General features: G+C 38.0%; 1 protein-coding gene across 1 annotated transcript; it reads right to left on the bottom strand.

Annotated features, from left to right (window-relative positions):
- Window positions 1-2,352: 2,352 nt before the first annotated feature.
- On the bottom strand, window positions 2,353-18,921 carry LOC113048037 (insulin-like growth factor I, adult form). Its single transcript, XM_026209540.1, has 5 exons — window positions 18,626-18,921; window positions 17,363-17,522; window positions 6,727-6,908; window positions 6,212-6,247; window positions 2,353-5,148 (listed from the first exon to the last, which is right to left on the bottom strand). The coding sequence occupies exons 1-5, from the start codon at window positions 18,671-18,673 to the stop codon at window positions 5,089-5,091; spliced, it is 486 nt and encodes a 161-aa protein (XP_026065325.1). The 5' UTR covers window positions 18,674-18,921; the 3' UTR covers window positions 2,353-5,088.
- Between the last annotated feature and the right edge of the window lie 4,405 nt (window positions 18,922-23,326).

Genomic DNA, 23,326 nt, shown 5'->3' with positions numbered 1-23,326 from the left:
TTAATAATCAATCATAACTATAAGTTATGACAAATTATAAATATTGAGATCTGCTGTAAGTATTTACTTGACCTCTCAGTGTCAACTGTCTGTCAATTCTACGAACGTTACTTTCCTGTTTAAGGAATATAACTTTCTTACTATACAATACTACTCAGAGCATATAGCTAAAATCTGCATGATTAGGGACTTCAGTTAGGGACTTTTGTCCTCAGGCATATGTTTCACATCTGGTCTTTGATTGGATGTTGATGAAGAACTTTCTGGTAACACAAATACCTTTTATAGATACCAATACATAATATAAATGAACATTTAGACCTTTAAAAATGCAACCGAAAGATACCAAACGTGGCATACCTGTGACCTCTGTTAACAATAGTATTGCAATTCTAAAATGTTCATTTAAAAGAGTTTGTATCAATGCATAAGTGAAACACTTTAAGAGGAAAAATAATGAAATGGAGAAATCGGGAACATGTTCCTACATTTCTCAAGTGGTTATATCTAGAGGCAGATAGAATTAGGAGGGACTGTATAGTATAAGGGTACATTTGTCTGTTTCATAGTGAATTTAGAGCGAAAACTCTACATTCCTTCGAGTTGTAAAACAATCTTATCTTGAGGTATGTGTCTTTGTTACCATGGCAACCGGAGGCCTGTTTTGAGGACATAGTTGCATAGTTACATAGTTTCGGGGGAGGGGTCCATAGACCCTTTTGTTAGATGAGGTGGCATTAGATATTATTTGTTAAATATAACAAATAGTTGTGTGTCTGATTGGTCCAAATGCTACACAGTTACCCCCTTTCGAACGTTATTGTACGTCCAATAGACAACAGCAAGTGACGTCAAAGGTGCAGAACACGTCAGACACGCACCTGCCACTCTCTGGCTGTTGGTGCCTCCAGGAGTGGTTGTGGTGCCATGGTGGATGCTGTCAGGTGGTGCACTGTGGTAATGTAGGCTGTAGCAAGGTGTGGGTCCTCGAGCCTCTGCAGCAGTGTCAAGGCTGTGACACCTGTCATCATGAAGTGAGTTGGTCTGGGTTAGATGGTTGTTGGTCGATGTTGTTAGCCAGTAGGCTATCCATGGTACCCACGATTTGGAAGAGTCAGGTTAAACTCTCACTGGTGAGAGTGCAGGTGATTCAGGAATAATTGTATTACTTCAACTTTTATTTTATTTCTGTCAGTTCCTAAGGCCAAATTTCCATTTTTAAAGTAAGTTTTTCATCTAATATTTGGAATTTTATTTTATTTCAATTAATGTAAATAATTTCTAATAATTTCGTTTCAAATTAACAACACTAGTCTTGGCAAACTTTAATGTGTGCATATTAAAATCACAACAAAAGTGAGATATGAGTGTTGCAAAGGAGAAAGATCATTTTAGTGAAAAATTAAATTTCAGTCAACTTTTTGCACAGTCCTGTTGTTTTGCTTTGAAGTACTTAAAGTGTAAAGCAGTGTGAGCATTCTGCCTAAAAAAAAGCTCAGAAGAAACGTTCTTTTTAACAAACATGGTTTATATTAATTTATATATGTAATTAGCAGACATTTGTAATGTATGTATCTATCTTTTATTCTGACCAATTAGCTTGAAGTCAGGTTTGAATAATCTACTATAATTCTTAAAAACTTTATTCAGTGATTTTGCTGAGACTGCAATTTATCTAATTGGGCATAATAATTGATTGGTATTAACAGGAAAAGTAGATGAAAAAAAAATCTAATAACAAGAGACAATGCCTGCCAGCCGCATGCTCCACATTTCAAATAATGTCTGCTGAACCTATGCCAGGTGGCCAATTTATCTATTAAAAGGCTTGATTGTTCCACTATATATCCATTAAAAAGTGCTGACAGATTATTAGTATCTCCTAGAATGAGCTGAATGTGCAGTTTCTTTTGTCAGAACAGCCACAGACTGATTTGTTTGTCTTGGCGGAACATGTCATATTTTAGGAAGTATCACTTTGTCATGCGGTGAATGTGCAGACTTAGGGCATTAATGTACAGTTTGGCAAATGCTGTACTTCTATTACTTTTTAGTTTTCGAGGTGCTTTGCAAGGGGCAGAGACATAGCTTCTCTGCTTGAAAGAACAATGAGAGTTTGGGGATTTTATAGTCTGTGTTAGCTTTTTCTTCTGGGTAAACAAACCAAAAGTATAGATGACTCATCCTGTACTAACAGATTTTTTCCCAATCAAATGCCCTCAAAAAGCAAAAAACCCCTCCCCCTGAAATGGGCTAACAAGCAGCAATTCTTGGTTCATAGCTGTTACTACTAAAAAGTAATTAAAAATTATAGTTCCTGTATTTGTAATAATCACTCTTTGAGACTTCAGATATTGGCAAGTGGTTTATTCAGCAGGAACGGTGAACAATCTGTCAGTATTTTCAGATTTGTACAGAAAGCAATTGAGCACCAGTAGCCTAATGAAAGCCTTACAATCAAAAGAATGCTTTAATGATCAATGCCCAGAATCCTCTAACATTTGTCCTTCCATGTTGCTTCTGTCTCTGGATTTATGTTCTGATGAAAACCATCGAACTCAAGCAAAGTGCCGTAAATCTCCACAGCAGCCATGATCCTACATTCAGTGTAATAGGAAACAGAACAACTTCAAAAATAAGCACAATATTTTTGTTAAAATGTGTTCCTTAATGTGTCTAATCGAAGATTCAATAATTATTTTTAGTGCTGCCCATGATATTTACCACAAAGCTGTAACCAACAAAACCAAAACAAGTTTTTGGTGTTATGTGAGGACCTTTTGCTGGAGACCTATTACATCGAACTTGTGCACATTATATGGGTGGCTATTGCATATGTCTCTACATTGTTCTGTTTCAGATTGAGATTCAGATTGAGAAGATTATATAATACGCATACAGCCCAGTTCAAAAGTACAAACACTCTAAAACCCGAATTTAGGTTGTCCATAAATGGATGGTTACCTTTTCGAAAATGTTAAACATCTGCATGTTCTTGTTTATAGATGAAGTTTTATCTTTTAATAGTTAAGGTGCTGCTAGTTAAAACATAACCTTTCTTAATTGCACTGATGGTGTAATTTACTTAATCCTGGTGCAATTTTCCTATTAAACCTCCCTAGACATATCGAGATGTAAAAACAGTCAAAACAATGGGCCTGTACAGTGTTAGCCAAATTACACTGTTACTAACTGGAATTGTTCTGCAACCTTTTCTTTCTCATCTCTGTAGTACACTGAAGACTTTTTTGCACCATTTCCTCCCCAGTTACAAATATTTAAGTTGTAGAATCAGTGCCAATATGTCTAAATGAATGTAGTGTGCATGAAAAGCTACTTTGTGATGGGCAACATTTTGGTAATATTGGAGATTTGCAGTTTACAGTCCTCTGTCAAGTTATTTGGCATTGGGAGGTTAATGTTTCAAAAATAATAATTTAAAAACAATAGAGAAAAACAAATAATTAACCATCTCTGGCCAAATTTGTTTCCATTTTTTATGCATTCACAGCTCTCACAAAAATACTTTTGCTTTGTTTACACTGTAACCTTATTGAAATAGCTTCAAAATAAAACAAAAAGAATATTATTACTATAGTGGCCACAAGGCTGTGCAAAAGGGAAGACTTCCAACAATGAGCTTCATGTTTTCAGCCAACCCCTGCAAGTAACAAACTACAAAATAGCACCATTATACAGTGGGTCGATCTTTTATATGGTTCCATTATATAATGCCATCACATATGGTTATGATTAGAGAATGCAAAGGTTAATATAGGTTGACTATAGATACAGAGCAAATAGTGTGGGCTTGACGTGGTCCATTGGGGTCAGAAAAGAGGAAATCACCATGCAGAGGAACTGTGGAAACGGCCGGGTCACACCTCACCCCTGTGACAGGAGCTTAAAGTGGGGTGCAGAGGGATAGTTCACCCAAAAACAGACATTGTGTCATTGTTTATGCACCCTTATGTCATTTTTAACCTGTATTTTTGTATTGTTTTTTTTATTTTCCAGTATTTGCTGTACAATGACCATGGTCTTTAAAGCTTCAAATGGGACAAAACTTAAACGCAATAGTACAATGAGTAAATGACACAATATAAATTTTGGGGCGAAATATCCCTTTAATACAAGCTAGTGAGTTGCAGTCATGTCACCATTCTTTCGCTGTAAAGATGCAAACCAGCAACTTCCTATTTGATAAACAGTTGCTGCTAAACCAGACTATGTTCTTCTTGATGCTATATGTTACAATTGCTAGTAATTCTTTGCTTCTGTCTTAGTTCCTGTTGTCGTCCCTCTGTCTTTCCTTTGCGGGCTGATACACTGGTGTAAATGCATGCGGATAACTGTTCGAGTGAATGGCTTTCACCCCCTATTTTCTAAAGAAGGTAAACCATGCAGATAAAATGATTAAAAAAGAAGCAAAGATCCCTCACACAATTAAAAAAAAATTGCAAAATGTAGGTCAGGTTCCATCGATCCTAAATGTGTTCTCTAGAGCACCTCAGCACATCTGCATAAGGTCCTTGTATAATCCCCTTGATCTGGTCTTGCACAATGAATCAAATAAGAAAAGATTGATTTGTATTTTATGTCATCTCTCTGTGCAGCCGTAGTTCAGTTTTACAAGGGTTCCATCTGGTATAAACCGTCTAGACAGCCTTTCTTGTCAACGCGGTCCGTGATCTCACTGCGAACTCCTTTCTCGTGCCTCTCGTGTGCCTGCAAAAATGTTGTTTTTTGCCACTATAAAAAGCTGTCGGCATCCATTACATGCAACCGTTCACACAAGGAGAATAAACAGTTATCATTTGACTTTTTTAGCAGCTAATTTATGATTCTCCCCCAGTATGGAATGGAGCAGTGTGTGGAAATCATCAGATTGTGTTTGTCTTAACATGGGGCTTTAACAGTTTCCAGTATCCTGTTGGGTTTTATTTTTTTATATATTTTTTTAGTATTTCGTTTTTTGTTTTTTTTACAGTGGAGCACATCCATGGAAGACCACAGTCTTTCTTTAATCCCGTTTCCCGCTGTCCAACAGTTTCACTTGTCCCTCTCAGCCATTCGCCTTACTGTCCTCTAACTGCGATAGTTTCTGCCCCCTGTGTTTCCTCTGCTCGAGTTCTTCTGATGAACCTCCTGAAAATAGGAAAGAGCAAGGCAGTAAGTTTCAGTTCAGACGATGAAAAGTAACGCAGTAAGCCGACCCAACAAGAGTAGAATGGCTGTTGCTGCCCGTAACAACACAGCTGTTTGGTGAACGGAGTCTTATTTCATAATGCTGAGGAAATCTACTGTCAAAGCAACACATCAAAGGTTTCACCATAGAAAGATTAATAAGTGTAATTCACGAGCTGGGAATGAAACCGCATGCAAAGAATGGAGGAGAAAGGCCGGCGTGAGGGGCCAAACTCTAAACTCAGCGTGCAGACATCTAAGGTGACCTTAGATTCGGCTTCCAGCGCATGACGTATGGGTGCAGAAATATGTCTGCGGAGAGCACATGCAGGTCTACCACAAAAACCACTTAGGCAGTTCACTTGCTAATGGTTTTCTTTTTCGAGAGAGGACGACTGAGAGCACTTAAAAGGATGGCCCACATTTGAGAAATGGGGGTGAGGGAAGAGTTGCTTTTTCCTTACGTATGTATCACAGCACAATGTATCAGTATTATTTGCTCGGCTCAAAGATGAAGTAAACGGACAGCTCACCCAAAAATGTAAATTCTGTCATCATTTTTACTAACTTGCTTCAAGCCTGTATGACTTTCTTTTCTTAAGTGGAACACTGTGCCGGTCAGTTTTTTTCCATAAAACTGCAGTCAATGGGGACTGGAGCTTTCAAGCTTCAAAAAGGATATATAAGCATCTTAAAAGTGGTCCATATAACTTATGTGCTATATTCCAAAAAATAATGTTTTGTTTGGACATCCTTCCTAGAAGAATTAGTGCAGACGTCAAGATTTTGAGTGAATAATGGCTTAAATGTTGGTCGATTTTTCCAAACAAAGCTATTGTATGGTTTCAGGAGACCAGGAACGTAGAGTATGAGTTGTAAAGCACATTTATGGTATGTCTTTGGCCCTTTTTGTCATTTTGGAACTCAAAAGTCAAGTTTTTTATTTGTACTACACCAGAAAGTCAGTCATACAGGTTTGAAATGACATGAGGGTAAGTACATTTTTATGTTGGTGAAGACTTACCTTACAGGAAGAGTGGCTATTTCCAGATGAAGGTTTCTGCAGGGGAACACAATCAATAAAACTCATATGACATTTGTCAACCAAATTAGTCAACTAATCCCCATTATGTATTCATAGATTTTTATCTGTCACAAGGTGTACAATTGTGTCAAACATTCAACTGACCCTTTACTAAGCCCCACCTTTAAAAACATGATTGACCAAAGATACTTTAGCAACCATCCACCATCTATTTTTGCCCCTTTATTATGCCAAACTGGAAAAAATCCTGTGCATTTGTAAAGTTCTAAGCAGAATTCTATTCAAAAATATGGTAAACGTTGTTGCTGGGACACTTATAATATCGAAAATCTTTGCGTAAATCTTGGTGAGACCGGTTTCTTTTTTTTTTTTGCACATAGTAATTTTTTTTTTTTTTGCACATAGTATTTTTTTTTTCCAGTGCAAATGACAATAACCAAGAGGGCGGAGCTTAGCAAAGGGTTAGTTCTGGCATCAGCAGCGTGGCTGCACACCTTTGGTGTCTTTGGAGTATCTGTATGCCGTTGCGCTCTTAGGGATCGTGGACTTTTTCCAGGCTTTACAGGCGCACAATACATCTCGAGGCGCCTCAGCTCACAACTCTGAAAGCAGCATTCGTCCACGATGCCATGGTTGTGCGACCGTCTTGAATTAGGCCCATATCCTGTTGGTTTGCCTGTTGGATGCATAGAAATATCATTTCTAAATAACCTTTTGTATAGCAAGACATGAATACAAAAAGCAAAAGCACTTCTAAATCTCTGCTGTGATGAAAGGCCTGCACTTAAAAGCAATTTTTTCTCTCCAAATTGTGTCCTTGGGTATGTTAAATAAACCCTGTCATCACATTTGTGTTCAAGCCCTTTCTTTATCCATTTTATTCTTGGCAAGCTACCAGCTCATAAGGAGCAATTACGAACCTGCAAGGTTACGCTCTGAAACGCTAAATCTCAAAAAAATTTGGTAGTAACCTGTGGCTAAAAGCCCGGTCATGAGCGATATAATAGCTTAGCATAGCAGCCAGATCGTAGCTGTGATTCTTCAGATATATGGACGCGTTAATGACATGAATTTCATCAGCGTGAAATTTACAGGGTATTGCTTTGCACAGAGCGGACTCTTCTTGGCAAGCCCCTCCAGTTAAATAGAGGTCACTCTGTCCCAAATGTTGAGAATATCACGTTTTGCAGTTTCAAACCTGTTCTCTTTAAACTAGCCTGCTGATTAGGGAGTCCAAATTCGTTCCTCGTGGGGGTCAAATTAACCTATGGAGAAAACCCCCTGCTCAGCACCACTGATGAGAAGAATGATGTAGCTAGAAAATCAGGATGAACCATGAGCTTTTCCCAAAGTGCTTGTTAATGCCGATGCTGATCTAGGTGATAATTACTCATGTGAAAGAACATGAAACTGCCTTGTGGGTATAAATTTTGTGTGCTGTCAATGAGGTCAATGCACTATTATGTCATAGACATTACATTTAACGATGAGGTTGTCTACTTACATGTGTAGAATTTGGGATTTGGGTTGTCTGATCCCAAATGGATTTATATTTAAGGTAGCACTTAGACACCTAAGTTAATGTTTCTTTCTCCATGTCGCCAATCTCCCGGTGGCCTTAAAAAAATCGCCACTCACCTAGGGCAATATAGCTCCGATAGGCTTTTCCCTGTTACCAAATGAAATAACAATAATAATTTAATATGGCATTTACAAGGAGGAAATGCCTTTCCCTTTCAGAGTTAATAGCTCTTGGCTCGCAGGGCTGCCAGTGCTGACAAAATGCATTAACTTCTGCCTTGCACTTGCTGCACTCTGACAGCATTGTTTTGGAAAGAGAGGTGTTCTTATTCTGACAAACATGCATCCCTGCAGACTGCATGACTCTTGGGTGCTGAACACTTCTGGGAGATTGGGGGCGCTGTTATCTTTAAATAAAATTGAGAGTTTTATGTAGGATACTGTCATGGTAGAATTGTGTTCACAAACTCATTTTGGACACTTTTGATAGCCTTCAAGTTGCCTCACTTAAATAGTGTGCTTAGATGCTTATAGATTTGAGCTTAATTAGAATTCATTTCACAGTTCTGTGGCTTTTATTGCACATCTAAAGCCATATATACTATATGCTAGCATAGTAGCATATATGTTGACAGTCTGTAACAAACTGGTCAAAAAGTTTTCTGGATGATTTTTTAATCCAGAAAAAAAATAAAGAATCTGCTGTTTTCTTCAAAATATCTCTTAAGATCTATGACTTTTCGGAGATCTGAAGTGTTGAATTTTAAGAGGTCACAGTTGTAATCCTAAAATAAGGTATTATTTTTAGATCAGCTATGGACCAACACTGTTCTGCATGCCTGTTTTCATCTTTTGTTCTTTTATCAGTAAAAAAGATTAGTAAAAGTTTTAAGTTTTCATAATCCACATATATTGTCCACAGATTAGGTCATGCATCTATTGAAGATCGTTGCATTGTAGGATGGATTATCTATCCCCTTATGAAACAAAAATATATTGCAGTATATTGGGAAATATAATTTAATATATTAGGCATATATTCTTTTATATATTTATTTTTTCCAATGTATTGCAATATATTGAAAGCGGCAATCATTTGTATATTTTGCAATATATTATATAATATATGTATCATCAATATATTATTAAATGTATTCAAATATATAAAATATTAGAAAATAAAAAGGTAAAATAATATATTACAATACTGTATATCACAATATATTTTCCTTTCGTAAGGGTCAGCTCAGCTGACAGTCTTTCATCTCCTCCTCTAGTAAAACAATCAACTTATTCACGACATTGTGAGGGAGCAGTGAAACCTGAGCAATGCACATCTCCATTTCTGTGATTAAGGTCATGTGCCTCATGGTTCATTGTTGCAAAAACGCAAACGTTAAAACACAAATTGTGTCCTGCACCTTTGGGTATACAACTTTGCTTCCAACTAAACATCATCACACATCAGAACATGTGCATTCCAATGAGGAACACCTCTGGAAAGAAGCTAAATTTTATAGCCAAGCTCAGGTTCTTGGAGCTGCTGCAATATGCTGCCTAGTGTCAGGAAGTTTACTGTGCACTAGGGACTATGAAAGCTGCTATAGTAGTGGAAACTACTTCTTTATCAATGGTATCACAAAGAGTTTATGGTAAGATGAAGATTCCTTCCAAATATTTTTTTAGTTTTGTTTCCTGGCTCTTTTTGACACTGTTTATTATGCAAAGAGATCTTGCAGACATTAATGACTGAATAGAAACTCTTTGTGGTATTTAAATGTTGCAACAGCCAGTTAATGGTTTGATGTTTGTCAGAATGTTTTGAAATGTTTTAACTAGGGCTTTTGCTGTTATAAATAAATAGACTGATTATATGTGAATGGATGGATGGATGGATGGATGAATGGATGGATGTAAGGAAGGAAGGAAGGAAGGAAGGAAGGAAGGAAGGAAGGAAGGCAGGAATTGGCATGCTGACTACAAGAACGTCTACAAGAAGGTCTACTGTTGTCTGTGAATTGAATGTTCATTTCTCTACCATAAGCTGTCTTCAAAGGCATTTCAGAGAATTTGGCAGTACACAACCAAAGACCACGTGTAACCACACCAGCCCAGGACCTCCACATCCAGCATCTTCACCTCCAAGATCGTCTTAGAATAGCCACCCGGACAGCTGCTGCAACAATTGGTTTGCATAACCAAAGAATTTCTGCACAAACAGTCAGAAACCGTCTCAGGGAAGCTCATCTGCATACTCGCCATCTTCATCGGGGTCTTGACCTGACTGCAGTTCGTCATCGTAACCAACTTGATTGGACAAATGCTCACATTCGATGGCATCTGGCACTTTGGAGAGGTGTCCTCTTCACGGAGTCTTCACTGTACATGGCAGATGGCAGAGAGCATGTATGGTGTCCTGGGTGAGCAGTATGTGTGACGATCGTGTACCCAGAAAGACACAGGGAGAGCGAGAGATCCAATTGCAGGTATTTTAATATGGTAATCCAAATCGTAGTTGAATACAGCCAAGGTCAAAACCAAAAAGACAGTCCAAACAAAACAAACAAATGAAAGGGACAGGTAAATGGAACTCGGAATGCGAGAAGACTCTGAGGACGAGCAGACAGGAGGAAACTCGGGGGACGAGAAAGCTTGACACATGAAGGGTAAGGACTCCATACAAACAACAGGGAAAGACTGGTATTTATAGGGAGGCTAATGACAATAAAGTGACTGCATCTGATGCAATTAACAGGAGTGCAATTACTGTGAAGACAGGACCAGACTAGAGGAATTCTAGTGCCTATGTAGAGGTGCGAGGGGAAGTGAGCCCACTAGAGGACACCCAGGGAAACAGAGACTAGACAGCGTGAAAGTATGCTGATATCAACGTTGTGAATCGAGTGGCCCATGGTGGCTATGAGGTTATGTTAGGGGCAGGCATTTGTTATGGACAACGAACACAGATGCATTTTATTGATGGCATTTTGAATGCACAGAGATACCGTGATCCTGTCATTCATCTACGACCATCACATCATGTTGCAGCACGATAATGCACAGCCACATGTTGTAAGAATCTGTACACAATTCCTGGAAGCTGAAAACGTCCAAGTTCTTGCATGGACAGTATACTCCCTGGACATTGAGCATGTCACCCATTGAGCTTGTTTGAGATGCTCTGGATCGGCATACTGTATATGACAGCATGTTCAATATCCAGCAACTTCACAAAGCCATTAAAGTGGAGTGGACAAACATTCCAGAGGCCACAATCTATAACATACGGAGCACCGCACATGACATACAAGAAAAAATAAATAAATTGTAAGCACTATTTACTAATTAGTTCCCTCAATGTACTAAAAGGTGCACACGATTACTATTGCTTTCCCTCGATTTATTATTGCGTTCAGTCGAGTTGCTAAATTGTGCGCACGATTTAGCAAATCAAGGGAACGTATTAGTAAATCGTGCGCATAATTTATAAATCGCATGAACGCAATAGTAAATCGAGGGAACGCAATAGTAATCGTGTGCACATTTTAGTACATTGAGGGAACGAATTAGTAAATCCTGCACACGATTTAACCTACTATTTTTTTCCTGAATGTGATTTCATGACAGCTCCGTAATAACATAATATATGCAAAGAAGATGTGTTGCACTGCGTGAGGCAAATTGTGGTCACACCAGATACTGACTGGAATTTGGACCCCAAATTTGGATTTTTTCTCTAAAAGTCATGTGAGGGTCAAGCAACATGAGGGTGGGAATATGATGAAAGAAGTTTCCTTTTAGAGCAAATAATCTACAGCACCCCCCCCCCCCTTTCACCTTTTCATCAGAAAAGTGCTGAACCCAGGACACCCAGTGCCCTCTGCAACATGTTCATGTCCAGTAGATCAACGGGGCAGGAGGGAGGGGGCAGGGGCATCCTGCTCATCCTGTAATCGCCCTTAATCCGGTGCTGCTCTAGGACAAGAGCCAAGCCTGACTGTGTGCTGTTGATGTGTTGTTCTCTACAGCTGCTTCAAAAACAATGAAACCAGACAAACTACATTGAAAAGAAGCCCTATCAGTGTTTTGTTTTGCTGCCTTTGCTACTGAGAGTAGGTGACCTGCAATCCTTTTATCATTGATTGATTATTAATGCTTAATAATTTTGGAATTACCATATTTGCAATTTTAAGGGCACATGAACACCATGATAGACTTGTGATTAGCCAGAGTTTCCAAGTTCAGTTGGTGTCAATTAAAGAATTATGAATGATCATATGCTGTAATTGTAAATGTTGGCAGTAAAATTTACTTTAAAGGCATTTCGTGCACTGTTGAAGAAGAATAGCAATAAAGCTGGCCAGAAATGGTACTCAGTTAGCTGATGTATTGGGCCACAAGCTTGTGCATCCAAAATATGCTTCCTATGATTCTCCAAGGCAGCATAAGAATGATAAAATATACAGCTAAAAGCATCAATTACACACCTAATGTGCATTATTTGCTCTTAATTGTCTTGCATTTGCACTAAAAAGCTTCCTGTTTTGTCAGGAAGTGAAAACGATATATGAAATAGTCCACAAAGTACATTTTATTCCGCCCAAATCAAAGTAAGAATGTCCAGAAGTGACGTGAATGCAACATGATTCCTTTCAAGATTTGCATAATTCTGAATGAGGCAACCTTCAGCAGAGGTTCACCTGTCATCCTGAGGTGCCAGATCATCCTTCCAAATGTGTGAGAGGAGACTTCCACCCACGTCTGGACAAAATTGATTTTAAAGTGCGTACTGAGCCAAAACTTCCCGCATTCTAGTTGTGTTTGTGTCTGGGGAACGGGAATGCATCATGAAGGTGCATGCTCAGCCTGTTGGCAGACATCAGAGATGCTTTGCTGGAAAAGACTACACAACCATGGAGGGAAAGGGCAGCTTTGTGTCAACACAAACACCGCTGAACACGAGGTGCCCTTTGGAATAAACAGAATGATGTGCTCTAGCTCTGCATCACTTGTTTCGGAGCCCCTCTCGTCTCCAATAACCCTTTAGAAGTGAGGACAATGTAGAATGAGACCGAAATTGAATAATTTCAAAGACAACTAAGGATTTCTAGGTCAGGCTAACAACTGAGAAAAAAAAGACTGCACCATCAGTTTCTTTTTCTTCTGTTTCAATAAAAAAAGTTCCACCAAGTAGTATTTTCCGAGTAGTAGGCCTTTCTATCAACATAATGAAATCTGAAGTTTTGAAATGTGAGTGGAGTTCCACTGGCAGTAAGGGCACTGGCAAGATGGGCCGCACTGCTACGGACATTGAACACAATGCTAATTACCGCATATATGAATTCTATTTATTTGTGTATGGATACATGTGTTTGAGGCCAGTCCACACAGGTTTTTATACCACAAAACAAGCAAAAACAAAGGTTCAGAATAACAAAAGCAAACAGGGTTATTGGGGTACATATTCTGTTAAGTTTAATACTACTTACTAGGTCAAAGTCAAATGATCTGTATAAAATCGTCTATTTGTTCTTCACCGAATCTGTCACACTGATGCAATAATTTCATGGAAACTTCAGATTAGCATAAACGTATTTATTTTGGTCTCTGTACTGACAAAACAAACACATGGCCATTGACAGCCATGAGCGATCCAGCCAGCTCCTTTGTGACCACTAAAAGCTCAAATGTTGTTGACTGGAAACTTAAAATGTCAACTCTAACTTCAAGTTCAATCTCGCTTCGCTTTTAAAGTAAGTGAATAAAATGGGTCTCCACAGAATCAGTGGGTTCTGTCCACTTGTCAAAATAATCACTTCATATGTCATCATCAGTGGCCCGAGACGCTCATACTTCCTTGAGCCATTTGCACGTTGTAAATATCTCATCGGGTAATTCAAACAGATAACAGTATATGTGCACAAGTTTAAAACATCATAGCTGCACATTGTGATGTAACTGTTACACTGAAATCCAATGCCATAGACAGGACAATTGATCTTTCAGGAAAATACCAATAGATTAGAAACTTTTTTTGATCCAGTTACTACTGACATTGCTAAATAGTTATGCTGTTTGAGTCCAAGCTGCCTGGATTTTTATCATTTTTCTTACCCATGTCGTTTGGTACTCATGTGTTATTTGGCATTTTGCAATGAAATGTGGTTGAAGTAATGTCAGTTGTACAACCATGCAGCATGAAACATTTTATATTGTTGAAATTACGTTTAGTAAAATAGTTGTAATAAGCTTAACAAAATACTTCAAAATTAACTTCAAAACAATTCTGAAATATCAATGTCTAGATAATATGAAAAAATTATTCGCTGATTCACTCATGGATAAAAGTTGAAATGCCAACTATGAAAGTTCTGCTGTATGTCATGATTGGGGTGAAGAAAATATTTTATTTTAATAATTAATTGTTTGTTTAGAGCTTGACAGTACAAATCACCATTCACTTTCAGTGTACTGATAAGCAGTCTGAACATTTTGCCAAATATCATATTTTTTTTGCAATTGAAAATATATATATATAGGATTCGAGTGACCTGAGGGTCATTAAATAATGAAAGAATTAAAAATTTGGGGTGAAAAATCCTGTTAATCCTAAATTGCATGACTCCATTGATTGATTGATTGACTGATTGGTTGATTGATTGGTTGATTGATTGGTTGATTGATTGGTTGAGTGATTATGAAATATGGAAAAAGGTAATTAAAAACTATTCATATTGTCATTATTAGAACGCCAAATATATCACCCAGTCAAACAAATTGACAAATAAACATTACAGAATAAATTTCAATTAACTGCATGCTCAACAAAGGACAAATTAGTCCATAAAGTGTATGAACAAAGTGTAAAAAGCAAGTCCCATCAAGGTCTAGAACTCCTCAATCTCTCCTACTGCCTTCTGCTGACTGGGACATCCCCAGACTCAGCAGTTCTCATGGCTTGTGGAAAAAGAGAGATTTAAGTCTAGGATTCAAAACGGTTTTCTTTGGGTAGTCCCCCGTTTTCAGTTGGATGTACACTACATTTATTTGCCCTGCCTACTCGTGTCTGCCAAATTCCAGCAACCTCATTTTTGGGGAGCAAAGCAACTGGCTGATCTTCTGTAAATGTAATACATGACCATCAGGCACAGAATTTTTAAGCTGCCTCTTTGGAATTGCAAGAGCTCTATGGAGCCAGAAGAGTCTCAATAAAGATAAATGCACACACTACAGTCACATATGCACACATAGGATTCATACATGCAGACACATAATTCATAAATACACACATAGGATACACATATGCACACAAAATTCACAAATGCACACACAAAATTTAAAAAGCACAGAAGATTCACAAATGCATACAAAATTCAGAAATGCACACAAAATTCAGAAATACACACACAATTTAGAAATGCAAACAACATTTACAAATGCACTCAAGATTCACAAATGCACAGGACAAGATTCACAAATGTATTTCTGATGCACACACACATATATCTTGATTTACAAACTGCTTGCGGTCTGTGAACTTCACTGCATTCGTGTGTGAATTTTGAGACTCCCCTGACTTGGCTCGACACACAAATGCCTTTTTTTAAACAGGGAATGATCTGCAACCAATCAGATATCTCCCTTGTTTTAGCCAATCACAAGAATGCACCCCACGTGGGGGATTGTTTACTTATAAGCCAATCAGCGAACGACTCACTTTCCTCACGCAGCGAACGACTCACTTTCCTCAGCGAACGACTCACTTACCTCACACAGCCGGCGACTCACTTTGCGCAGCCAGCGACCCACTTTGCGCAGCGAACGACTCACTTTCCTCACGAGTCACGCAGCGAACGACTCACTTTCCTCACCCAGCGAGCGACTCACTTTCCTCACGAGTCACGCAGCGAACGACTCACTTTCCTCACCCAGCGAGCGACTCACTTTCCTCACGAGTCACGCAGCGAACGATTCACTTTCCTCACCCAGCGAGCGACTCACTTTCCTCAGCGAACGATTCACTTTCCTCACGAGTCAAGCAGCGAACGACTCACTTTCCTCAGCGAACGATTCACTTTCCTCAAGCAGCGAAGTTGAGCGAACGATTCACTTTCCTCACGCAGCGATCAACTCACTTTCCTAAGTGAACGACAGCCGGAGACCCACTTTTCGCAGCCAGAGAGCCACTTTCCTCTTGCAGCGGACCACTGACTCTCTCTTCATGTAGGGACTGAATATTATAATTAAAGTGACTTCTATATTGCATCCAAAAGAATATTTAGATATATTTAAATATTCAAAAAGGTTTAAACATTTTTTTTTTTTACTTTCATTAAAATATTTCAATAAAATGAAATAATTGCCTATTGCAAATTTATGAATCCATGGTTAACTTTTTTTTCTGCAGTCACTGGGCTATATGTATTGAGACATTTTTAAATTTATATTTAGTAAAAATAATAAAAAATAAACCTGAATTGTAATTTAAACATCTGTATTTTCATACAATTTAATACAATTGCTGTGTGAACACCTTCATGTGATTGGCTTATAAGTAAACAATCCCCCCACATGGGGTGCATTCTTGTGATTGGCTAAAAGAAGGGAGATATCTGATTGGTTGCTGATCATTCCCTGTTTAAAAAAAAAGCATTTGTGTGTTGAGCCAAGTCAGGGGAGTCTCAAAATTCACACACAAATGCAGTGAAGTTCACAGACCGCAAGCAGTTTGTGAATCAAGATATATGTGTGTGTGCATCAGAAATACATTTCTGAATCTTGTCCTGTGCATTTGTGAATCTTGTCCTGTGCATTTGTGAATCTTGAGTGCATTTGTAAATGTTGTTTGCATTTCTGAATTGTGTGTGTATTTCTGATTTTTGTGTGCATTTCTGAATTTTGTATGCATTTGTGAATCTTCTGTGCTTTTTAAATTTTGTGTGTGCATTTGTGAATTTTGTGCGCATTTGTGCATCTTGTGTGTGTATTTATGAATCATGTGTGTGCATCTATGAATCCTGTGTGTGCATATGTGAATGTAGTGTGTGCATTTATCTTTATTGAGACTCTTCTGGCTCCATAGAGCTCACCTTACAATAATCTAACATGAAACGGCATTCTCATATTTACAAGTAGGATATCTAATAAGATTGTTTAATTCCTTTGAAAATTGATTGGATCATGACAAGTGGGCATTACATTTGGTACTGAATGGACCAGTGTGACTGCAGGGAAGGTTTGGTAAGTGAAGTAATTTTAGAGGCAGAGCAAGTTCATACATTTGACTAAGCTTATTAGCAGTTATATTTAGAATAGCATGCACCAATAAATCATGCATAAAATCACCCGAAACATGCATTGACAAGTAAGTAATGTTTAGCAAGATTAGATTACATATATTATAAACGTTCTATCCGATATAACTGAGACAAATTAAGCAAAACAGAAGGGGGGGGGGCATTTTGAAAAAATTGCACAGCATGAAAACTGATGCTTTTCTTATTTATGAGTGGCGCATTAGTGCATTGGAAAAGAGAAAGAGAGGAAGAAAGAGAGAGGAAGAGGAAGAACAAGAGCAGCAGTTGATGAATAAATAAAATGTGCACTTACTGAAATAAAACCCCCTGTCTCCACACACAAACTGCAGCGTGTCTACAAGCTCCGCCCCGCACAGCGTCTCCGGCCCCGCCTCCAGTGTCGCGGGAGTCAACGCGAGGACGCACAGCAACAGTGAGAGGGTGTGGGTGCACGAGAGACAGCGCATGGTACACTGCATCCCAAAGAGAAGGAAACCAGAAATGCGTTACATCTATGCACTATAACTAATGAAAATATGCATCTATCTATCTATCTATCTATCTATCTATCTATCTATCTATCTATCTATTTATCATCTGCCTGTCTGCACAGATTTTACTTATACATGTTTCTAACTTCTTGTTTTGAATATCAAACAGCCTGCAGAGACAGGTGCCTGGATAGTGAGGATACACTTAAAAGCATTTTCTAGAAAACTGACAAAAAATAAATACATTAATTAATAAAAAAATATAAAATGCAATCATAAGTTCAATGCACCTGTCTATACATCGAGGATACTTTTGCGCGCGTGCATTTACTTGAATATTTACTCCCATTCAGATGTAGAACTCCGTTTCTGTGATGGCTTTACAAGTCAGTGTCCTTCCTCTCACTGCACACAATCTCGCTAAACCAGAGCGCGTTATTGCTAGGCACTACTCCACAAATGCGCGTGGAAATGTCTCCAGCGCGCGCTTTGAAGCGCCTAGTTCTTGCCCGTGCCAATAGGATACTGCTGCTTGAACCCATTATAAACCCTGCATTTTGGGTTGCTTGGATAAAACATTGTGGTTCACCTACAGATACGTGAGGTGGAACTGGAAAGCTGCAAAGCCACCAAACCCAAAAGAGGAAGCACTTTACATAATAAACATAATGTAATGCGCAACCACACAACGCACAAGTGCTTCAAAACCTTCTGCCCAAGCCTTTTTCGTGTCGACTCAGCAATATTTACTTTTAAGGGTCGTGATATACAAGTTGGTGACTTGTGCACTGCGCAAATGAACTCCCTGGTGAAATGAGTCACCATGCACATCATGCAATCTGTCGTAAGTCTCAAAAGTTTGCCATATTACAGCTGTCAGATCTTTAATGTGAAATACTTTTGCATGCACAGTCTAATGTCATGCAAATTGCCTAAAGATGCAGATTGATCATGGTTCCTATTTAAAATCGAGTGCAAATTGTCTTAAAATATTCAGTCCCTATATAATCTATATTATCTATTGCTTCAGTGAGAAATCAATAATTGTTAGTCCAGACCCTTTGAAAGGAAATAGGTTAAGTTACCTTGAAGACATCACACCAATGCCCCTGGAAGAAATGAATGCTAGACATCCCCTTGGGTCTCCAGCAAAAGCACAGCGAAAATGAACTTGTTTGAAGTCATTAAAAAGCAAGAAAGAGGATGAGATGCGGGCAATGTCACATCTCAATATTCCGACTTTGTTCCATTGCGCAGGCTCGTTGTGGAGAAGTGAGATTTAGCGAACAGGAGACGGATTTGGAGAGAAAATCCCTCACATTTATCTACATTACAGAGACATTTTCAACAGGAAACAGCTGGGGCAGCATTTGCCTTCTCCTCTTGCTAAGTTACTCATTAAGGATTTTGGGCACCCTGTCAAATAACGTCATCCGTTTCTTAGAATAGGCTCGAATTTGGATCATTTTGGGACTTACTAGCAGAACAGAAAAGATTGCATTGCAGAATGAAAACGAATAAGGGAGTTTAGAGAAAGTGGTGAGTTTTTAGAATGGGACAGAAGTTGAATCTAGAGACACTCCCATGCGTAATTTGCACGGTATCTTTTTTCGTCTCTGTAGACTTGTGTGCCTTTTGGTGAACTTAAGGTAAAATTAATTTCTATAGTAGTAGCCTATGTTCCCGGGGCGCAATTAGATGAGATAAAACTAAGCATCATCTAAAAGATTTTAAAACTGAAAGTTCATTGTTATACATGTATAAAATTGTAATGATAGTGGTTTGTGTTACCGAGTAGTGACAGCCATATCTAGTATATCTCTAATATAATACAAAATGCTAAATAATGACAGCATTTGTCTCGTCAATGTCCCGTTTGAATCCCCGCCGAATCACTTCAACAGCTAAACGTACTAACTCTCACTACTTCTGGGTTCTGAAACTGAAATTCGCGCCTCCGTAATTATTAAAGTCAGATGATGCACCTAAGTTAGTAATTAAATTCTAATATCAAACCGCAAAAAACTCATTCCGTTTTCAATTTATTACCCAAAACAGACATTGAAGTAAATTTGCAACTATTTGCAATGCAGGGGCAGAAAGAGTTTTATTGCCAATTGTGTTTACACACACAAGGAATTTGTCTTAATTGGTCTTCGACAGGAGCTTATGTCATGTAATGTAATAATAATAATTATATATATATATATATATATATATATATATATATATATATATATGAAGAGTTCAGATGCAAAAGCCTCTAAGTGCCATCTGAAATTTTCATCTAAAATTAGGATTTTTATCAGGCTCCTATATTTATATATATATGTACTTTATGGCACAAATTATGCCATAAAGTAGCCAAGTTTAGGTTAAATACAAGACTAAAATATCACTTCAAAGTTCAAACTGATTATCGGTCTATATACAGTATATATAGATTATTGAATACCGATTATCGGTCTATATATATAGTGTTTCTGTAGCTCAATTAGTGTTCCTGTAGCTCAATTACTGTGCATATATTACATTGCATATTGTGTATATTGTGGTCTGATATCTGTCACTACACTATTGCATTGTTTTTGGAGCATGCACCCAAGAGTTTCATCCATCATCGCTCTATATGGTGACTTGACAATAAAATGATCTGATTTGATTTAAAAACTGAACCACATTATCCACACTCATCAGGGTATACATGTGTAAAACACTGCAATAACATAATCCATGGAAAAGGGGTTTTCGAGTATTTATTTGATATAATTCCTGTCTAGATGATTGATGCTAAGCCTGGCTTCTTGGGTAAGTTTTGTCAAAGTACGGTCTGGCTGACCTCAGAGGAATGAGCTCTCTCATTGCTTCGATGAACAGACAGTGCATTCACTGAGACTTGGGAGAAGATTTCCCTCCACTAATACCATCTCATAGTTTGCACAATGAGCCAATAGGAGTGCTTACATAGTATGGTCTCTCACACGCTCAAAGAAAAGTGGTTAGAGGGGACACAGTAGTCAATGTGGAGGGACATGGCCACTATTATTGCTTCTGGAAGCTTCTTGAAACCGCCCAACAGCCTCCTGCTGTGTGTGGTCAGTGTTCACTGGGCAAAGGAGTTAGACTGGCATAGACATTGCTGAGATGTTTTCTCATGTTTTCATCAAAGAACAATGTTCACTGATGGCGCCAGCAATTGGTTGGCCAGCAGGATGAGGATTTTTTTTAATGGTTAGTGCCGTTGTTGTAAAAGACGTTACTACAATATGCAATGGCACATGGAGAGTTAATCTGACCCTTACAGAATGCATTGGAATGAATGGGTTTAATTAATCATTATGTAATGCCACTAAGGTTATATATAAAGTTATAATGCTGAGTCAACCTCTTATTTGCATTAAAAACTAAACAAATAATAAATCATCTATATTTGCCTAGCAACAGAGGACAATGAATCTAGTATGTACACAATGAAAAGAAAATTGCAGAAATATTCTACAAAGCCAAATGAAAGGTGCATTTCAGGACTTCTCAGTTAAGCTGACTTTAGTGACATTTTATACTATGGTGTTCCTGTAGCTTAATTGGAACAGCATAGTGTTAGCAAACATCAAGGTCACGGTTTCAAATCCCTTGTGAAAAATAGGTTCACTTACTTGTATTTTATGTGCACTTGTTGTGTACTTCAAATCTTTAAGGTACATAATAAAACGTACTCACAAATAATATTTATGATATAAAAGTCCACTTAAGTGTGCTTAAAGAGACTACACTTTCATGATTATGTTTGCAACACACTGAAGCACTTTGATAAAACATACATTTTAAATATTATGTTTTAATAAGCTTTTGTCATTCTTTAAAGAACACTTACTTTTATGGGCTACCTATCATGCTAAAGGACATACTAGATTATGATTTTCCCTGCAGTGTGCCATTTGATATGACATTTGCAACTCCATCATTTAAAAAAAATATAATTGTAAGAATATTTAAATACATGACATACAAGTTTCAATGATATATTTTAGTTTGCCATAAATGCATTGTCAGTACATGTAATTACACATTACACAATTACACAAACCTGTTAAATGGTTAATGGTAATTTCCTGTAAAATGTAGGCTACTTAAGAGTTGTTTCCCCTGTTTCTATTTGAGTTCACATAGTAGTGTTGTCATCTGCTGTAAATGCAATACTCCACAGCTCTCAGTAAGTTCCACATTATTATTTTCTTTACATTTAATACTCTTGTCTTATCTGTAACCAAGTAAAACTATTTCATTTTACATGGAGCAGGTTGCCTCATGGAGGCGGCCTTTTTGAAATCACATGCCCAGATAAATACGTCATGCGTTATCTCTGTAACCCCATGCTATTAGACAATTTCTGTCACAAAATAATCAGATTGTGACTGACTTTGCATTAATTTCTTAAATGACTGCTACATTCAGGCCACCGGGTGTCATCAAGTATAGGCCTCATTAAGTCCAAGACAAACACTCCACTGGCCAGCACAACAGCAACTAAAAAATAAATGAGAGTTTAAGCCAACTAGAAATATCAGATGGACTCAGTCACTGAATGTTTTTTAGTTGGAGAGATCTTATTTTTTTTTGTAATGTAGGCCTACTTTATATGCACAGCCATGTATCATATGAGAGGTCATGCAATCCTGATGTGTGCACTTAAGGATAAACACTTTGACTGTGGTTCTTCTCCACAACAGTTGTGAATGGAGAGTAACAGTAAGCTGAGTTCAAACCACAAGATGGTGTTTACAGAATGAATGAAAGAAACCCCCCAGTGTCTTGAGATGGCTATGTAAAGTAATACAGTGGGGTTTGTGCTGATGCCTCACTGCGTGTCTGAGAGAGTCTGACGCTGTGGGCTGACCTTCTCTCTCTCCTTGCTCTGCATTGGGCAGCACTTAGATTCATTGTACCTCTGCCAACTTGTTCTTCTTTGGAGCCGTCTGCCTGCCTGTCTCTGCCAACCCACTGACCACGAAAAAAAGGCTCTCCAGAGGGACAAAGTCTGACAGTGTTATCTGTCTGGCTCGACCTGCCAAGCCTGCTGACAATGGGATGGTGGTCCTTGCCTCATTCAGGGACTATATCAAATGATCTGAGAGAGGATTTTATATTGGCCCTGAACCATTTGGATGGTTTAGACACGATATTATGTTGCTTCATGTTGGTACCATGGTGTAGTGGGTGCTTGCAACAATTAAGCATCATAAGCTCAAGCAGAAGCAGGTTTAAGACTGTCTTGCATCTAATCAAGATCCTACTTTTAATTAACAAAATGCACTTTTTAAATGTTACATTTTTATTTTTTCTTCAGGAAAAACAGAATGAATGATGTTGATGACTCATCTTGTACAACACAGATTTTATCCAATGAAGTGTTTTCTAAAATAAGAATGTCCCTTCCCCTAATAACAGCAACCTATAGCAAGAAGCAAATCATGATTAATGGCTGTGATGTAACCTTTGTAGCCCTTTAAAATGCCACATCCTAACCTCCTGTTTAAACAGGAAATAAATCCATGTTGGACAATATGATTAATATATAAATCATTATATAGTTATATATATTTTTTATGAAGTGTAAAACATACAGGTTGCAAAATGTCATATTTGGTTACATAATGCCTAAAATGTCACAGGTGAATTTCACTCAGTCGCAGTTGCAACAGATTAACCTTTTCTAAAGGTACATATGGACATAAATAATACAATTGTTTAAAAAAAATGATTTAGAATCCACAAATTGATAATTA

Source organism: Carassius auratus, chromosome 29, assembly GCF_003368295.1.
Source record: "Carassius auratus strain Wakin chromosome 29, ASM336829v1, whole genome shotgun sequence".
Taxonomy (NCBI): Eukaryota; Metazoa; Chordata; class Actinopteri; order Cypriniformes; family Cyprinidae; genus Carassius; species Carassius auratus.
The sequence above is the reverse complement of the archived record's forward strand: the minus strand, read 5'-3'. Positions and strand labels throughout refer to the sequence as shown.

Bases quoted from the DNA above. Each gene is read 5' to 3' on its own strand.
- LOC113048037 (XM_026209540.1), bottom strand. From the start codon at position 18,673: ATGTCTAGCATTCATTTCTTCCAGGGGCATTGGTGTGATGTCTTCAAG. The intron at 6,248-6,726 runs GTGTGCAGCCAC...GTTCCCCTGCAG, and splicing joins ATACTCCAAAGACACCAAAG to AAACCTTCATCTGGAAATAG. The intron at 5,149-6,211 runs GTAAGTCTTCAC...TCCTATTTTCAG, and splicing joins ATAGCCACTCTTCCTGTAAG to GAGGTTCATCAGAAGAACTC.